This window comes from Diceros bicornis, chromosome 19 (assembly GCF_020826845.1).
Source record: "Diceros bicornis minor isolate mBicDic1 chromosome 19, mDicBic1.mat.cur, whole genome shotgun sequence".
NCBI lineage: Eukaryota > Metazoa > Chordata > Mammalia > Perissodactyla > Rhinocerotidae > Diceros > Diceros bicornis.
In genome coordinates, this window is record NC_080758.1 from 46,390,232 (window position 1) to 46,410,167 (window position 19,936).

The 19,936-nt window shown below is 44.9% G+C and overlaps 1 protein-coding gene across 2 annotated transcripts in view; it reads left to right on the plus strand.

The window, feature by feature from the left end:
- The window catches only part of RIN2 (Ras and Rab interactor 2), a 214,399-nt gene that overhangs the window by 103,839 nt on the left and 90,624 nt on the right, over nucleotides 1-19,936 (plus strand). For both annotated transcript variants that reach the window (XM_058563310.1, XM_058563312.1), the window contains exon 3: nucleotides 7,673-7,765. In XM_058563310.1, the coding sequence (XP_058419293.1) occupies nucleotides 7,709-7,765 (57 nt within the window). In that variant the 5' untranslated portion in view covers nucleotides 7,673-7,708. The remainder of the gene's footprint in view (nucleotides 1-7,672; nucleotides 7,766-19,936) is intronic.

Here is a 19,936-nt window from a genome sequence, read left to right on the forward strand (position 1 = left end):
ATAGTAAACCAAACAAAAACTATTAGAAGAATAAAGAGTACTGAGTTTAGAATTATAGTAGTCTGCTGTTGGGCAGTAGAGTATTCCTAGAGTTCCAAGGAGGATTGCTTCCACTTTTCTCACTGATTATCTAAGAAAAACAAATTATCCAGTATTACGGCCATTTCGTGATGAAAGAGGTAAAGCTGTGCCCAGAATAATTTGTGATAGACCTAAACCCTGACTGATGAATTACATCTTGCTATAATTTTCGAAAGTGAAAAAACCTTCACCTGAGAAAAATTACACCAGTAGAAGAAAACCTGACAACAGCTAAAACTATGCGCAGCCAGATTGTTACTAAAAATTGACAGAAGCATCAAATAATCTTGCAAAATATATATTCAAAAGTTAACCCAGGAAAATTGGAACTTCACAGAAATAATGAAAACAATAACCACCATCTCATAGGGCAGGAACTTTAAATAGTAGTTTCATGAAGACAAAATTCTGTTTGATCAATCGCATCTCTGGTATAAAGTTAACAAGGAACAGAATTCAACCCTAAAAACTATTTTCCATAAAATTAAAATTAAATGGATATCCATGTGGAAAAATAAAGACTCTTGACCCCCTACCTCACACCATACACAAAAATTAATTTGAGATGGATCATAGATCTAGGCATAAAAGCTAAAACTATAAACCTTTTAGAATACAGCATAGAATATTCAATAGCTTTAATTCTTATATTAGAAAAGAAGAAAGGTACAAAATTAAAACAGAACTGAAAAATATTTTAAACAGTATAACTGCCTTGTATAAGAAACTGACCAAGGAATTAAGATGGCTTAATGGGGCATGCTCCAGAAAATATTTTCTCCATGAAAATTATCAATAAAGGTATAATTCCAACTAAAATATTTATTTTTGTGAAGCATTGAGTTAAAACTTCCTGAGGTCACAAAGACCAGACTAAAATAATAGGATAAAAAACGTCTTTACAACAGTCTACAACTCTGTCTCCTGATCAGAAAAGCTAAATCAATTCCATTTCATTCAAGTTAGAAACTTAAATTTTAAAAATATAGACAGATCAAACACACACAGCAAAGCCTCCACTCCAGTCTGCAATGGTGATAGAAGAGTTAGAAACGTGACTTTTTTGGTCCTCTTCACCCCCAAATTGAAGCATCTTCTCTCAGATGGTCCAAGGGCCTCCCTATCCTATTTTTACCTAAGAAATCCTCACCAAAGGTGACACCTGCAAGTTCTGTTCTGGTTTGATGGGGCTTTACTTTATCAGTGTGTGCTTACTTTATTCCAAGATCTTTGAATTAAACATTTGATAAAGTGGTGATAAACATCGTAAAGCTCTTCCTGCTTCTGAGAGCTCAGGGTCATCTTTCTGAAGCTATTCTGGTCAAAAGCACATTTGCTCGAAAGGAATATGAATCTAGCCAACTGCTCAAGAAAAGGGGACATGCATTGTCAGGATACAGATGCACTGAACCTTAATACTGCCAGGCTGGGTGGGAACGGCCTGAGGCCAAGACTCAAGACTCTCGATTGCACATGTGCATTCTCCCCTCCCCCACCTCCATATCTGCTCACTCAGAATATCTGCTCCCCATAAATCGAGCTGACATATGGCTCCAAATCCAGCTTTCAAGCATAAGCACCTACCCTGTGACTCTCAACTCGGATTCTCCAGCAGAAGGTTCTGTTTCCTCTGAGAACAGCCAGTGAATTACTAGCCTGGGTGAGGTGTCCATCTCCAGTCCAATCAGCTGAGAGGATGGGGCAGGTGGAATCCCTCACGTTGCATTCTTGCAGGGCAGGTGCTCTACAAGAGGTGGGGGTGGGTCAGGCCGGGAATATGAGTGAGGAGAACAGATTGGTGGGCACTGGTGGACTGAAAGAGCTATATCCCATCTAAAGAGAACACTCAGAGTCAACCAGTGGCCATGCTGGAATGATAGCCCAGTGTGACTAGAGAAGCTAGACGTCTACTTTCTATGCAAAATGTCCTGAGTTTTTAAAGCTGCCAATTGTAGCAGACACTGTCAAGCCCTTCCCATGTTCCTTAGCATTTTCATGCATGCTGGCCTGATTTCCAACAGCTATTTTTGCCTGAGGGCTCTCTTTGGCCGCTAACTTTGGCCGCTAAAGCCCATTCTACCCACATCAGGGCCATGTTGGAAGTGCTGGTGAACTGGCCCCCTGGGGGCAGCCCTTGGCCAATGACTGGGGGGAGCTGGACAAATACCCCAGCTCCCTGGTGTCTCAGTTGCAACAACTCTGAGGCACTGTCTACACTGGCTCCCAGAGTTCCCCAGAAGGGTTGATGTCCAGTTGCCCACAGTGGGTACTTGCTTGGTAATGCACCTTATATTGCTGCCCTTCCTTCCCTGTGTCACATCCCCTCTCCCTGACCAATGTTTCCTGAAGTCACCTCTAATAAACTACTTGGACATGAATCTTTGTCTCAAGGTCACTGGAGACAGTTAATTCAAAAATTTTTTAACGTGTGTTACTTAATCTACTGTGTTTACACTGCAGACACAAGATAGACTCAATCGAAGAGCTACCAGGTTATAACCTCCAATCAATATTAACCACCTGTATAAACTCTTTTACCACCTTGGCCAGAGAGCCTTGGAAAAAAAAGCTCTAAAGTCCAGTGCTCACAGGTTAACAAGTAGACCCTGAGGAGACCTGCAGTGTGTGGCTTCTTGTCCATGGCATCCTTTGGGTTAAGAGCCAGTGTGACTTGTAAGGCTTTCTCATTGTATGCGTGAAGTCACTGCACACGTGCGCTGGGTATGTGGCCACTTACCACATGGAGCTTTTCAAATGAGCAGGTTTGAAAAGACATACTTTTGAAATGCCAAAAAAGAATGATCTCAGGGGTAGCCGCCCCCTCTCCCTTCTCAGTGCTGTTCCAGGTGGCCAGAGTGCACCAGCCCTGAGGCCTGAGCCACGCTCAGGAGAAGCTGTCACTCAGGGGAGGAATGGGGATATCCGCTAGGATGTGGAGAGGGAGAAGCAGGAGGCTAATGCTTACATGACCCAAGGGTTAAAATGAGGGCGTTGGGTAGGGGTGGGAGAGGCAGTTTCTGGTCCAAGAATAGGAGGAATTTCTGTTGCCCAGGGTGGTACCCATTGCCCTTGGTGAAAGTGTCCACACTTCAGCTACGTGGGCATTGGCAGAGCTTCTGTAGCCTGGGTGAGGCAAGAGTCTCTGACTCCAATTTTCCAACGACAGAAAGGGTGGATTTCTACCAGAATCAGCCCCATTTACAGGCCAACCCTGTGAGTGGCAGAAATACCCTGACTCCTGAGCACCTTGCCAAAAAAAAAAAATATATATATACACACCCTTGGTTACTCTCCGGAAAATCGAGGCACTGAGCATTGTTCCTAATTCTATTTAAAAACACAGTTATTGAGTACAGGGGCTGGGAATACCGTTCTCTGTTTCTGATTTCTTACTTCTTACAAATTAGTTTCTTTTTTCAAGGAAAAGTTTTCATGATCTTAAAACTGCTTAAAAAAGTTTGACTATCGCCTGAGGGAAAATCAGTGCTGGACAGTGATACAAGATGCTTAAAGAAAGAAAAAATTTAAAAATTCACTTAACTCGAATTGTCAAGCCAGAGCCTGGAATAGAGTTTTTCTGTCCAACTTGTAAAATCCATGGTAATACAAAGATAATTATGGAAATATTTAGAGACTTTCCCTGGATCCAGACGCAGAGCCATCCCCACTTGCTTCTACCTCTCTCAGTCAAGACGAAAAGCATTAAAAAGAGAGAAGACCTGCGGTCATCGGAGCTGTTTGAGGAATCAGGCAAAAAGGTGAAGTGCATTTCTCAGGATTGGCCTTGACCTGACAGGTCCCCAGGGGTGAGTCACTTTCTCCTGCTTCAGTCAGTTTGGCTGTAAAATAATTATAATAACGAGACCTTGTTTACTAAGGACCGAAGTCCACTTTGCCTCGCCTCATTCAACTGCTAGAAAGAGAAAGAAAAAAGGTGGTGATTAGAAAGCTTTTGTGGCCAACTCTCACAGAAGCTTGGAGATGGGAACCCAGGACTTGAAAAAGCCAAGTTTCTTTTAAATTGGACTTGAGTGTAGTGGACGCCGATGTGTAAGTATAACCACTGCTTCTCTTGTGGGTTTGCACTTGTGACGTGAGACAAAGAAAATAGGGAGTTTGACTGTTTTGACTAAATAAATTGAGGGGAGAGGAGAGGCGGAGAGGAGGATGCATCTCGGATTCTCTATCTTGCCAAGATCTGGCCTGTGGCCAGGTAAAGCTGGAAGAGTGCCAGCGCCAAGCCAGCTCTGTTGATCAGTGGACTGGAAATCAGGCACTCCGTGTTCCCACCCCCGGCGGCCAGCCTGTGCCTCCGTGCCTGTCCTCAGTGGCTCTCAGTAGAATGGACAGGACAGCTAGCCTTGAGCGGGCTTGCTCAGCGGAGTCAAGGCAGCCCAGAGCCTGGCCGGACCACTCAGTGAGTCCTTTATGCTTCTCAGGGGAGGCTTCACCCCAGCCATCGCTCTTGGGGCCACATGGAAAACCACAGCTAGGTCTACTCTGAAGTGGTGGAGCCTGGTGTCTCTAGGAGAGTGAGCAATATTCACTTCCTGCCTTTGTCCTTTGGCCTCACTAGAGCAACCAGCTCCGTTTACATTCCTTCAGTGATGTTATTGAAAAGGCTTGGCAGCTCCAAAATGTTTGCAGTGTCCTCTAGTCCCATTAGGGCTTTTTTTTTTTTTTCCTTTACTAGCTTTTAGCTAGCATCTGGAAAGATCCGCTGGACGTGCTGGGCTTGTTTTTTAAGAATCCACTTTATCCTTCAGGGAAACCAGGAAAGTAGAAGCTTCCACTGTGTAAGTCTGGAGGAATCTTACAGCCTCTCAAACTACGGTACCTTTTTTGTTTCTTAGTCCAGCCTGTTATTGGGGTGATTTTAGGATGAATCTGCTGGTGTAACTTCTGGGGGGAGGAGTGGGCAACCATGAACGGAAAGAAGTTATTGTTTTAAATTATATTAAATTTCTGTCAATATTGAGCCAAGGTGTTAGAGGTTATGGTTTGGGAAAGAAACTATTGTTACAGCAGGAAAGACCTTAAACCAAAACTTCTTTTGGGCTGTTAAGAACTTTATTTTAAAAATTAGCATAACCTATGATGTGCTGCCGTCCACATGGATTTCATTCCTTGGGAAGGACCTACTGTGGCACTTGGCAGCCTCTTCTTATCGCCTACTCTCATCTCCATCCTGGAGCAGCGTTATGAAGAAGGAGGGATGCGACCTGTATCTTCTTGAAGAAATGTGATGTATCTGCCTGGCCCGCACAGAATCCAACTGGATGTTTCATTGAGGACCACTTGAGGTTGGAGTGCATGCATGCACTTTTCAGGCAGCTAATTAAACTAGTAAAATTCGGAATCCAAATTGCTCCGTTGCTATATGCAAAATTCCCTGCCTGTCGTGGCTCATCAGAAAAGGTTTGTATATTAGGAAACTTCTGAACAGAACAAAGAGACTTGGGTCTGGATGAGGAATGAAGTCTTGGCTCTCGCTGAGCTGTTCCTTAACTGCTGTGGGATGTCAAATCCCTTGCCGAGTAAACGTCTGAAAGGAAAAGAATTGCAGACATTAGGCTTGGTTTCAAGATGTTTACTTTGTGTGTGTGTGTGTGTGAGGAAGATTAGCCCTGATCTAATATACGTTGCCAATCCTCCTCTTTGCTGAGGAAGACTGGCCCTGGGCTAACATCTGTGCCCATCTTCCTCGACTTTATATGGGACACCGCCACAGCATGGCTTGACAAGCGGTGCGTCGGTGCACGCCCAGGATCCAAACATGCAAACCCCAGGCCACTGAAGGGGAGTGTGTGAACTTAACTGCTACGCCACCGGGCCAGCCCCTCAAGACATTTACTTTTTTATTTGTGTGCTTCTGGGTCTAAACAGTTAATCATTTGCTCCCGAAGGTTACAGTGTGGTTCCATTTCACTCAGTTCTGAACACAGTACTGTGTTTTCTTTCTGGAGTGACTCCAATCTGTGGACTTTGCTAATAAGTGATGAACTTCAAAGGCCTTGGAGCTGGGGCTCCATTCAGCTACTGAGCCCGAGAACCTGAACCTCTGGAGTCAGCAGAACAGCAGTGGAAATCTCACCAGTCTTCTCAGGAGGTTTTTGGAACGTTGGCCTTCATCCCAGCAGGATTGCAAGTGGGAAGAAACACAGGGAAGACACCTCTAAACCTTTAAAGGGACTGAGCCATTGGAGAAAGGACTAAAATAGGTGAAGGCTCTGGAAGGACGGTGGGTGTGCGCTGCACTATTGTTTTTTCCTTGATGGGATTCCACCAGTCATAGCAGCTCAATAGAGGCAAATTGTGACACTAAAACAAACCTCTCTCCAAAGATCGTTGCTCACTAATGTGTATGCAGTACTCTCCAAAGTGTGTAATTATGCTTTTCCCCTTCTTGAAATGTCCCTTTGGTGCTGCTGGCTCTCTGTCCCCCAGCAAATAATGAAACAGCCTTAGAAACTGGTAGCGGCTATGGTGGCCTCAGCGCCTCCCCCCTCCCCACTCCTGAACCCTTTTTAATATTCCTTAGTGTCCCATGAGATTGTTTCACTTAATATTTTTCTCTTAATATTTGAAAATGTTTTCACTTACTATTTCCTTTATTGTCCTCCCACCGTGTTGGTCGTGGTTAGGACCAGCTATATCCTGTGCATGTTGTGGGGAGCAGAAGGGATTGTGAGCGAGAGGGCCATTTTATAATTGCTCTTGGTCCGGCGTCTCTGGTTAAGGAAGGTTTAGGGACGCTCCGTCGTGTCTCCTCAGTGCACACTGGCCAGGGTAAGGCCAGCTGCCCAGGTGTGTGTGAGTTTTACTTAGAAATGGACATCAAAGGTTTTGTGGCTGAGAGGGAACGTTAATGGGTTTTGGTACTCGAGTGAGGGAAATTCCAAGCTCACATAGCCATGGTTATGATTCAGAATCATACCATGCCTTTAAATTTTCCTCTGTGTTCCAAAGTGCACCCCCCGCCCTTGGGTTATCATGGAGCTGTTTACATGCTATTTCTTACACAAACTGACCTCTGTAAACAGAGACACAGGATTTCATCCCAGTCTTTGATTACTGTGGAGAAAATAGAGGGATTTATTCCCAGTGCCCTTGTGTTGACCTTGCCTGGGGGAGAGGGCTGGCAGCGTTAAGGATGACCTCATCCCATTCCAGGAGGATTTCCTTGGACAGGCAGGGTCTCGTTCTTCCGCTGTCCCCCTGCGATCAGCCACATTCAGTCCATAAGCTTTGGAGCAGATTACGGTGACATCTCATATTGGTCCCTTTCGGACTTGAGCACAAGGTCAAGCAAACACAAAGCAATCATTCTGTTTTGCGCAGTCCCAGAGACCTTCTGCGTCAGCTGGAGAAGCGGGTGGTGGGGCGGTGAGGTGGGGCACAGTCTAGGAACTGTGCTGTCTGAGGCAGGAAATCAGCCTGAAAGGAGGTGGAAGGGCTGTGGTGGGAAATAAATGGCACTGTGTTATTGACGGAAAAAGATCTTGGCAGGACTGTTGTTGTGAGTGTTCTGTGGCTTAGAAAGGAATTTCCTACAGGCTGAACTAACCATTAAAAATGTCTCTACCTTCAGGAGTCCCAGGCGTGCAGTAGAGCCTCGCTGGGGGAAATGTCAGCTTGGATCATGGGTGCCCGCGGTCTGGACAAGCGAGGAAGTTTCTTTAAGGTAAAAGGAAGCCTTGATTGGAATTGCTGATCGGCAACTTGCTCCCTTTGCTGCCTGGGGAGCCACAGGCGCTCCTGCGAACTGCAGAGGGAAGCCTGCTCTCTGAGCTGGCTCTGGCTGAGGGAGCTTGCCTGAGCCCAGCTGGGAGCTGTAACCAGGTTTTACAGTAGGTTGGGGTTTTTGTGAGTTAGTGCTTCCAGACAGGCCCAGGATCCAGGCACAGAGAGATGCCAACCTGGGTAAGACAACTGAGGCAATCAGCTACTCCATTTTCAGCTGGGTGATTTTACGATAGAAGCTGGACTTTGCGTTCCAGAGAATCAATGCTGTAGACTCGTGTGTTTTACACTTTGCTTGATTGTACGAACCACTTAAGAGCTCATTAAACAACAACAATAAACAGATTCCTGGGCCTCACCCTAGACTGGTTGAATGTTATTTGCTAGTTAGTGTATTTTATCGAACACCCCAGAGGCCTCTTATGATCAGACAAGAGAGAACAAGGCAGTGTGACTAAAACTGCACAACTTTTTTATATGCATATTGATGTTAGTGGGATAAAGTGGGATCTCATTGCTAGCTTAATGCGATAAGATTCTAAATGGGTATTTTGTATATTCTGTGTGGGTGTTTTTTAAATTAAGACTTGGTGGTTATTTCTAATTGACACTTGGGGAATTAATTTCCTTCCCTTTGGCTTTTGCTTTGTGTCCTCTCACTCACCCTTGAAATAATACATACCCATTGTAGAAAATTTGGAAAATACAGAATCATGTAAAAGAGTAGAAAAATGGAGGTAAAATGTGCGTTTGAGATCTGTCACAGGCAGGTGTTCAAACACCAGATCTTTTCCTCAAAGGAGGAATGATATAGAGGCCTCTTAATTTTATTACTGAGGAAAACTGACAATGTTTAATAATTATCCCACCCTGATGGGTTGTAAGTATTTATTAACTAGCATTTATACGCCTCCTGTTTCCAAGAGACCAAACCTGATTTACTGTGTCAATTATGGACTCCAAAAAATCCATCAGAAGAGCCTTCTATAAAGCTAGGTTCATTAAACTGACTGCTGTAAGGAAGGACATCGCCAGGACACAGTCCTGTTGGTGTCTAAGCAAGGGGATGTCAGGAGGCATGTTTATAGGGTTTAGAGGTTTAGGCCCAAGTCCTTAAAGCTGCATTTTTCAAGGAGAGAAGTGATTGGGTTTCAGCAAAGTTTATGTCCTAATAGTTCAGCAAGACGAGGGTCTTGGCTCGTAAATCACTGTTTGATAAGCAAGCTGTTTTACCAGGTGAGCAAACTGTTTGCCAGGATAAATGTGCAGGAATTTCCTGCAGCAAACAGCAAAATTATTTATTGGTTTACAGCCTTAACTTCCTGGGCAAGAATATCGTGGAAGAAATAGTTATGTTGACACAGATGGTCTCGATTCTCAGTCCTAATAGTTTAGCTCTGTGGACATAGCAGTGTTAATTCTCAATTGGTTTACTCAACTTGAATCAACTTGTATAACATCCACCCACATGAGGCAGACAAGGGGCTCCTCAAGTCTCCTAGAGACCAGGCACTAAACCCACCAGGCTCCTGACTCATTCCGCACAGTCTTAGGCTGAGATGTTTATTTCATCCTGGTAGAAGGGATGAACTCGACCCCCTCCTTGACCCAAGCCACTGCCTACATCAGCCTAAATATTGGCTAGTCCGTGATTACCAGCTTGTGTTCAGGAAGCGCAGTGGGATTGAATCTTACATAGTAGTTAGATTGTAAAGTCAGGGCAAAAGGAGAAAATCGAGTATAGTCAAAATTGCCTTTGAAAATTCCTTAGGAAGAGACCTTGTTGGACCCACTACTACCTATTTTACGTCCATTGTAGCCAGTTTTTCCTGCAGTCCTGGGAAAAGTCATTTTTTTTTTTCAAATTTTCAGTTGAACAGCAGGTGAAATAGTTCACTTGTATTTCTGGGCTACATCCTATGAGAGAATCTGTCAGACAAGAGGCGAGGGGCCTGTCTGAACCTGCTGAGGGCAAGTCCTGTTTCTTCATCTCTCTTGAGTCAGATGCCCTTGAGGAAAGCATTGGCAGAGTGGCAGAGTGTTTAACTTGGCATTGTCTGTATTTTTTTTTTTTTTTGGCGGAGCTTAAATTGTTTAATTTATTTAAGTTAGATCCTCCATGTAAATGATAGAGTTAGCTTATACATCTTTTCTTTCTTTCCTCTTCTTTATAGACAGTGCTATTCTTTACTATGGCTATTCCATAATTAGTTATTATGGAATAATGTCATTTCAGTTATGATAAATAAATAAATAATTATTATTAATTATTCCATACTTAGGCATGCAGTTATCTACAAGGATGAGGTCAACTGCCCTTTGGACATTTAATACTGACTCTTTGGAGGTTGGTTTTAAGAATGCTGGGGTAGCATTCAGTTGCCTGGGAGAGAAACACCACAAGCCATCCCTGACTTTGTGGAACTTTCAGTCTGAAAGCAAAGAAAGATATGAATCAAATAATCACAATACTAAACTCGTAATAATAAATCTTAAGAAGAAACAATGCTTCTTGTGAGAAGTAAAAGGGGCGCTGAGAAAATATAACCTAACGTGGAGTTCCAGAGAAATCTTTCCTGAGGAAGTGGCCTTTTGTTGTTGTTGTTGTTTTTGGTGAGGAAGGTTGGCCCTGAGCTAACATCTGTTGTCAATCTTCCTCTTTTTGCTGAAGAATAGTGGCCCTGAGATAGCATTTGTGTCCATCTTCCTCCATTTTGTATGTGGGACGCTGCCACAGCATGGCTTGATGTGTGGTTTCTGCACCTGGGATCTGAACCCACGAACCCCGGGTCGCCAAAGCAGACTGTGCCGAACTTAACCACTTTGCCACCAGGCCGGCCGCAGAAGTGGCCTTTGATGTGAGAGCTGAGGTTGACTCCGTATAATCTAGGAAGGTGGGTGGAGCTAAAATTGGGGGTGACTCTCTTATGCTACTGCAGTGCTCTTCCCCACATGCCCTATAACCAGAGAGGACAATCTCACAGAGCGTAAGAATTCATGGTTACATTCTTGGCTCACAGCTGAATTCTTCATGCTCATTATCCCTGTCTTGGTCATTAGGGCTCATATGATTTTGTGTAAAGTGTAGATAATTGAAAGGCAGTCGCTACGCTTCTTTTTCAGCATTATCTTCCCCTATCCAGTTTGTATTTTTAAACCAGAGTTGCTAACCACTGGTAGCAAGCCTTGATTTGTGGTTTTCCATCTGTCCTGGCTCATGGAAATGACTCAGAAAAGTCGCAGGACAGGATGGTCGTGGATAATGCACAGATTGTCTGAGCATTCTGGAGTAATCGAGAGTGCCCCAGGGTTATTGTTCTTGTGGAGTCACATCCTGAAAGCTCTGGCCACAGAAATCTGTGCTGGACAAACATATTTTCCACAGTCCTTCCCAGCACCATCCTTAGTTTCCCTCAACCACCTGTGAGAAAGAGGATCTTCCTGCTCTACGAGGTGTCTGTGAAAACACATAGGGGCGGTGGGTGATGCCGTGGACAAGGCAGCCAAAGTTATCTGCACCTAAGTAATAAAATTGGACACGTGTTGCTATCAGATTCCAAGGGTGTGTTGTGTGAAAGAGATTGTGTAAGAAAGACGTCATCTAGGCTGGGAAAGTTCTAGGTTGTCCTGCATTAGGGCAGAGATGCTCAAAGTCATCTTCAGTCCCTCCTTTTCCTGAATTCCACAGCTTCCCCCAAGACCCTCACCCCTACCTTGTCCAGGTGCCCAGTGTTGGCAAATCTCCCTCAAGTCTCCAAAATACACACCCTTCTTCCTTTTCCTACATCCACCTCCTTACTTAGGTTCTCATTCTTTCATTTGTGGGTGCTACGGATGACGCTCATAATCCATCTGCACTACTACCAAACCTGTGTGTTTGTTCTCTCCCAACCCATTGCATCCATCCACGTGGCCTGCTTGTGGACTCTGGCTCCATGCGGGGCCCAGGACCAGGTCTGTACTCGTTGCCTTGACATTCAAGGACTTTCCGGCTGTGCTCCACCTTCTCCCCAACTTTTCCTGCACTGGTCCTGCCACTGCACCATCATGGGTCTGCTCCTGTGGCCCGAACCTGCCAATGCCTGGCCTCCAGGATTTGCCCACTCTGCCTCCTCTCCCTCACCTTCCACCTTTCCCCATCAGGCTCCAACTACCCTTCTAGGCTGGTGGAGACCCACTTTATCAACTGACAGTGGAGCTCCCATGGGCTAAGCTGGTATCTGCCTTTTCTTTTGTCTGAAGATAAAATTGTGGTAGAAGACCTAGCTGTGGCCCTGCTGTAGTGCCAGGAAGTAAACTTCAGTTCATAACGAGCTCTGCCGTGAGGGATCTGTTCTGTCCTTTTGTTGCCATGTCCCTGACCTGAGGGGGGCTCCTCTCAATAGCAGAGAACAGTGCCAGAAGAGGACCAGTCTGAATTGCCCACTCAACAGTTCTAATTTCTCCCAGGAGTGCCCAGGTGAGCCTGCCCTCACCAGCCTGCAAGTTGGTAGAGCTGCCTGTTTCTGAGTGGCTGCTTCCCAGCCTCCCTTTGCCTCTGGGACATGGGAGCATTTGGTCTTAACTGACCAGAAAGAAGATGTGTTGTAACTACAGAGACGCTGCTCTTCTCTGCCTCCAAATGGTTCATTCTGTGGGGAGAAGCCCCGAGCCTGGGTTCACAAACCAGCGGGGTTGTTCGAGAGCCCACCTCAAGAGTAGAGCTTCAGTGTGGTCCTTTTGCATGGTTTGGATAATGAGTGCATCATATTGGTCTTTCAGAAACAGAAAGCCTGTGATTATAGTTCAAAGAGGCTGGAGAAGAGCTCTCGGGCACCACAAAGGATAGAGGTGCGACTGGCTTTGAAGAAACCTACTTGCTAAAATCTGACTCTACAAAATAGATAAACCAGGGGTGATGTTTCACTCTACCTCCATCATCCATATCTGGCACAGCTCCACATCTTGGGCCTCAGTGATTCCTGGTATTTGAATTTTCAGACTATTCTTTGTGTGGAGAGTCTTTTCTCCCCATGTACAGCCCAGACAACAATTCACTGTTGTGTAACAGTGGATAGAGATGGCAGGGGCTTGAAAAATAATGGATGGAACCAAAATCACATTTTAGTCAATAATTTCATTGAACAAATCCTTGCATGGATCTGTGGGTGCTTAAAAGCCATAGATATGAGCGTTGGGCCCTTGACCTCCCTGCATGTCCCCTGGACAGTGAGCAGACGTCGTGTCCCATGCCAAGAGTCTGGGGGCACCATGCACCAGTCTACGAGGAGGAAAGGACTAAGCGCCCTGCGGTGGAAACAATAGCAGTTAGAGATGTGGTTAGAGCGATCGACATATTGATAATTTTTCATAATAATATTGCAAAGCATACCTGACATCAGTATTTGTTGTGTCTTTTGTTTTCCGTAAATAAATTCTTCCTAGACACTTACACCTGGAGAGGCCTTAGTGCCGTCCCATAGAAGTACAAAGTAAGCCACAGATGTCATTTTAAATGTTCTAGTAGCCACATTAAAACAAACCAAACAAGTGAAATTGATTTTAATAATATATATATATTTTTTTTTTGTGAGGAAGATCAGCCCTGAGCTAACATCCATGCTAATCCTCCTCTTTTTGCTGAGGAAGACCGGCTCTGAGCTAACATCTATTGCCAATCCTCTTCCTTTTTTTTTTTCCCCAAAGCCCCAGTAGACAGTTGCATGTCATAGTTGCACATCCTTCTAGTTGCTGTATGTGGGACGCCGCCTCAGCATGCCGGAGAAGCGGTGTGTCGGTGCGCGCCCGGGATCTGAACCCGGGCCGCCAGTAGCGGAGCACACGCACTTAACTGCTAAGCCACGGGGCCGGCCCAATAATATACTTTTTTTAACTTGGTGTACCTAAAATATTATCATGTCAACATGCAATCAATATAAAAATATTAATCAAATATTTTAAATCTTTTTTTTTTTGTACCACACCTTTGAAATCCAGTGTGTATTTTACACTGAGCACATCTTAATTCAAACCAGCCACATATCAAGTGCTCAGTAGCCACATGTGGCTGGTGGCTGCTGTATTGGACAGCGAAGGCTTACATTTTATCTAGTCTAAATCTCCTCCTTTTACAGATGGGGAAACTGAGGCACAGGGAGGTGGAAGTGCCAGGGCTCGTTAGTCTACAGCAGGGAAGGAAATCGGACCTGGCCTGACTATCTCCTGTGGCACCCCCATGCTATGTAGCCTTCCGGAGGGTTCCACCCTGTTCCCTTTCCCCCTTTTCCGGTGAGATCTCCCAGGACACTCCACCTGGAGAGGTCTCAGGGACAGTGGCCTCTCTCTGGAGGAGCAGTTGGTTTTTTATGGATACCCATGCTTGTCTCTCACCATGTGCTCCAAACGCTTCCAGGACACAGATCAGCCCCCCAGGATGTGACTTTCTAGGAATGCCATGAACTTATTGGACAGCAGTTCCTGTTTGTGTTTCCAAAAAGCAGTGGATTTCATGGTTTACAGGGTATTTTTTCCAGCACGTTTTGGCCATCCATTTCTGATATTAAATATTGCCTGTCGGGCCTCAACACATTCTCACTTGCTTCAAGGAGCTTTGTTTTCTAAACATAAGGAGTGAAATAGATTCCCCTGTTTCCCCTCAACCACATATTTCTCCAGGCTCAGTTGTAACTCTGAGTTTTCATAATTAGGAAGGGAGATAAGGGAGATGTAGATTTGAAGAGCTATTGTGTCAATTTATAATTTTCAAAAAGTTAAAACATGATTCTTGTACAGTATAGAAAGGACATCTGTCAAAGCTTTGTTCCACTCAACCGGTGTAAAGCTGGTTCAAAGAACACTTTGACAAATGATGTGTTTGTAGTTGACTTAAAAAGTCATTCTGTAATAAGTGTGCTGAATTAAAATCAAAAATGGTTAAAGTCCTACAAGGCAATAAAACTGTGACTTTTGGGGTAATCCTTTTTTTTTTTTTCTGAACAGAAATCTCCAGGCTGACATGGGACCTCACAGTGCCTGAGCCCTTCATTAATAGCACATAGCAAAGTCAAACACAAGTGTATTTCCCTAGATAATGAAATAACCTTTAAGTGATCTTGTTAAACAACACCCAAAAAACATCGCAATGAAAGGACATACTCAAAAACAAAGGGCTCTTCCACCCGGAAATTTCAAAACTTTCCAATAAACAACTTGTGAGTGAAAGGGGAAATACAAACTGGAATTACAGAATTTCTAAAAAATAAAGAAAATCAAAACACTACCTGTCAGAATCAATAACATACACTTAAAGCAGCAATCAGAGGAAAATTCATAGCACTGAATACTTTATCAGAAAAGACATGCCCCACCCACCTTTTTGCCTTATTTACAAGTTTTAAATAGTGTTTCTTAACAATTAACACTGAAATGATTTATTCCTCACCCCTTCTACAACCCTCTCCTTCGCTTGTCCCTAAATTTCTTTAACCAGGGATTGTGTCTTAAAAGATTGAATGTCTTCAAAGAGATTGTAGAACCATGGGAAAGCTTGTTCTAAGTTGAATGATTTAAATATCACTAGAGGGGAAACTTCCTGTTCACTGAGGAATCGCGGACATATTAATAGCATTAATTTCTGGGCTCTTTTTCATAATGTAAAATCCTGACAGCAATATGTTTTGGATATTGCTCTGGCACCTAAAATCAGGTGACAAAATCCTTCTATGTGTGGCTGTCACCAGCAGGTTCACTGGGCTGAGGCAAAATGGATGGAGCCTAATTTCCCTGAATAATATTCTTTCAAATGTCTTCATGCTGATACGCAGAAAACCACTTTCACAACAAAATCCAAAGCTGTACTATTGTTGCAAAACTAATTACCCTAAACGTAGTGACTTAAAACAACAAACATTTATACTTCACAGTTTCTCTGGGTCGGAAATCTGGGCACAGTTTAGCTGAGTGCCTCCAGCTCAAAGTCCCTATGAGGTTGCAGTCCAGTTGTTGGCTGGGCTGCAGTGTCATCAGAAGGCTTGATCAGTGGGGAATCCACATCAAAACTCACTTGGCTGGTCTCAGTCCCTTGCCACATGGGCCTTTCCACAGGGCTGGCCTCCTGACCTAGCAGCTGGCTTCCCCCAGGGTGAGTGATACAGGTGCGAAGAAGAGAAATGAAAGCCCCGGTCTGTTTATAACGTAATCTTGAAAGGGATGCTGCATCACTTGTGCCACATTCTGTTCACTAGAAGCCAGTCCAGTCATCCAGCCCTTGCTCAAGGAAACATCACTCAGGAGTGTGAACATGAGGTTGCGGGGTTCACTGGGGGCCATCTTAGAGACCAAAACTTAGGTAATCCTACAGGGCCAGACAGAGTGATATGAGTGAAATGGATGAGTGGGCGTGGTGTTAGACAGATTGTTTTGGTGGGGACCAGAGCCAACTGGAGGGTACAGGCCCCTTCTGGGAAAGGAAAGCTGCTAACTTAGTTCCAACGAGCTGTTGTCATACAAGAATGAATGTGGGTCTTCTGATATTTTTCAAGAGAGGCCAGAAATCCAGATTTTTGTGTAAACGAATCCCAATTTAAAAAGCATTTTGAGGATGAAAGAAAATGCTTCAGAGGGCTGGCTGTGGCCTGTGGGCTGTCAGTTGGACTCCTAATTAGTTGGCTCAGAGAGGAGATCAGTTATGTGGAAGCTCAGCCTCCTAACACTGCTGACCCCCCAGAAGGCTCTGGGGGTGTGCAAGGGAGGCGGACGCCCCAGCTTCTGTTTCTCTGCGGGCCTCATGTTCAGCAGTGACAGAGCCTGTGAGTTCCAGCCGAGCCCAGGGAGATAAAGGGTCATCCGTGGATGGACTGAGGGAAGATAGGGAAAGGCACGCAAGGGTCTCCAGGCCTTAAGACGGTGCCATGGGTCAGCCAAGGTCACCGGAGTACGTAGGGACTTTAAGTTATAGATTTCTCCTCCCATGTTTAGGAATAGCTTCTCTTCTTTAGCTAATGGGGTACCTAGAACCCACTATCCCTGATGGAAAGATGTCAAGGGAGGAACTACTGAGATACAGAGTCTTCTTTCTCCTTTCTCTTACCTTCTAAAAGGGAGAATGGCCTGCCCTAAAATCTCTTTCCCATCTGCCTGTAATTCCAACCAGAGACTCATTTTGAATTAGTAAGTAGCACTTACTGGCAGAGTGTCAAATGTACCATTAGTCATTCACAGCTTAGTATAAACTAAGGCTTTCTGAACCACTAGCTGAGATCAGCCTAGGGAGGAAATTTGAGTTTACGTATGTTGAGGAGGAGTGGATGAAGAAAGATAAATTGGGGTCTCTGAGAGGAAGGACAGGGCTCAGGGGCCCACTGTGGGTGGGTCAGGCAGCACAGGCACCAGTCACCCAGAGTGGAGAGGGTGTCGGGAAGTAAGAGGTGCAGATATTGATAAGCACATCTTCTAGACGTTCTCCAGACACCATTGCCCTGAACCTGGAGGCTGTGTGGTTCCACATGGGCCCTTTATTTAGGAGGCATCTTCCTTCACCACTAAAAGAAAACTTTCTCTACTCATAACACTTCTGACACCAAATGTGTGGGCTTTTCCCCACATCAGTCAATTCTCCAATTCTCTGTGGTGTTGACCAAGGAAAAATCACTATAATTTAAACAGCAGATATTTATTTGTGCAATTAGAATTGCAATTTGGGAGACACAGATTCAGGTAAAAACCCAAAACATGTCCCGATTACAGGAGAGGGCTCAGGGTTTTTAAACCTTGGAAAAGGGAGGATGAGGTGAGTTGTATGAAAGAAGAGTTCGTTGGTGCTGGATAAGGTAAGGATAGGTTTGTGCTTCATAGATTGGGTTGAGATTCGATCATCAGGCAAAAGGCTGGACTTGTACTTCATTGATTGGGTAGTGATTCTGTCGTCAGCAAAGTCCAGTTTCACCAGTCCCTACAAACAGGATATTCTTGTCCTTACTGACTTCTTGGAATGTTGGCGGCTTGGTCCGGTTTGGAAGATACAGAAAACAAGATGCACAAGGCTATTCCTCTGAAATATCTATTCCAGCTCTGTTTTAATACAGCTCCACTCCTGTCATCTCTCACAGTGGACAGCAGCTGGTGTCCTACAATTAAATTCAATTCTGACACCGACTACCCAGAGTTAGTGTGGACTCCACAGGTTAAGGGCTCAGTCCCACAAGACTGCCCCCACTTCAGATGCCAATGGCAAGTAGTGGGTCCCCAAGTTACCCACACTTCTATCTGACTTGGCTACAAATCAGGGATTCCCACAACCCCTACTCAGGTTCAATGATTTGCTATCAAGTCTCACAGATCTGCGGGAAATACTTTACTTACTGTTACAGTGTATTATAAAAGATAAAGGATACAAATGAACAGCTAGAGGAAGAGGTACCTAGGACAGGGTCTCCAATGTCCTGAGCTCAGGAGCTTCTGTTCCCGTGGAGATTAAGGTGCACCATCCTCTCAGCCTCACCAAGCAGAAGCTCTCCAAACCCCTTTATTTATATTTTTTATGGAAGTACCATAATGTAGGCATGGTTGATTAAATCATTGGCCACTGAAATTAACTGGGGATTACCTCAGTCCCCAGCCTCTCTCCCCTCCGTGGTGGTGGGGTAGGGTAGGGGGTGGGGCTGAAAGTTCCAGCCCTCTAATCACATGGTTGCTTCCAATGGCAACCAGCCCCCATCTGGAAGCTATCTGGGGGCTTCCCCAGATTAACATAAACTCAGGTATGGTTGAAAGGGGCTTGCCATGGATAACAAAAGATGCTTCTATCACCTCTATCACTCAGGAAATTGCAAGGGTTTTAGGAGCACTGTGTCAGGAACTAGGGTCAAAGACTGTATATAATAAATAATAAAACCATAATAATTCTTATTATGTCATAACCATGCAGGCAGGACAGGTGTGGTTAACAGTCCTGCCCATCTCTGGAATGAGACAAACCCTAAAACTGGTCTTAACCCAGTTCCGTTACCTTCTACCTGTGTGACTTCAAACAAGTTATCTCAGCTCTTTGGGCCTCAGCCTCCTCATCCAGAAATTGAGGATGAGCGTCCCTCCCTCCCTCGTAAGGCTGCTCTTGTAAGAATTCATGATATCACTCCTCATAAGCACTTAGTTAGTGCCTGGTACATGATTGCGGGCCAGAGGTCACAGGGTCCTTAAGCGCTGGCTCTGCACAGAGCACACCCAGGGGCCTGAGGTCCCACTATGAACTTGCACTGATTTGGTTGGGCCTTGGGTTTTTCCGCAGGGACTGGACTCACCTTTAGCCACGTGGAGTGAGGCCAGGGTCTGAGAAAGCTGTTGCCCCCAGTACCAGGGGCTGTTGTGTTCGGTGTTACCAGAGACCTGGGCTACATATACCAACTCCTCACATTTCCATTTCCTTATCTGTTAAGTAAGGGGCTTCCACTGGAGGACTTCCTTCCCCACACTTCTCATGGGATAAGAATCCCTGTGGGGGGGCCGGCCCCGTGGCTTAGCGGTTAAGTGCGCGCGCTCCACTACTGGCGGCCCAGGTTCAGATCCTGGTCGCGCACCAACGCACCGATTGTCTGGCCATGCTGAGGCGGCGTCCCACATACAGCAACTAGAAGGATGTGCAGCTATGACATACAACTATCTACTGGGGATTTGGGGAGACAAAGGGGCAAAAAAAAAAAGGATGTGAATTGGCATGGATGTTAGCTCAGGGCTGATCTTCCTCACACACACGAAAAAAAGAATCCCTATGGGTACTTGAGAAGATGGCAATTCCCAGGCCTGTCTTATACCCACTGAATCAGAACCTCCAAGGAAGGGAATGGAAACCTTTGGCATGAACAAAGGCCCAGGTGATTGCTATTGTCAACAACAAAGAGGCATAAACTGCAAGAGAAGTAAAAAGTTTATTTGAGGTCTCAAGAATTGCAATTTGGGAGACACGGATTCAGGTAGAAACTCAAGTGTGCTCCAATCACAGGAGAGGGACTCAGAGTTTTTATGGAAAAAAGGAGAGGAGGATGAGGTAAGTTGTATTAAGGAAGAGTTCGTTGGTGCTAGATGAGGTAAGGCCAGGTTTGTACTTCATTGATTGTGTCGACGCAAATAATCCATAATC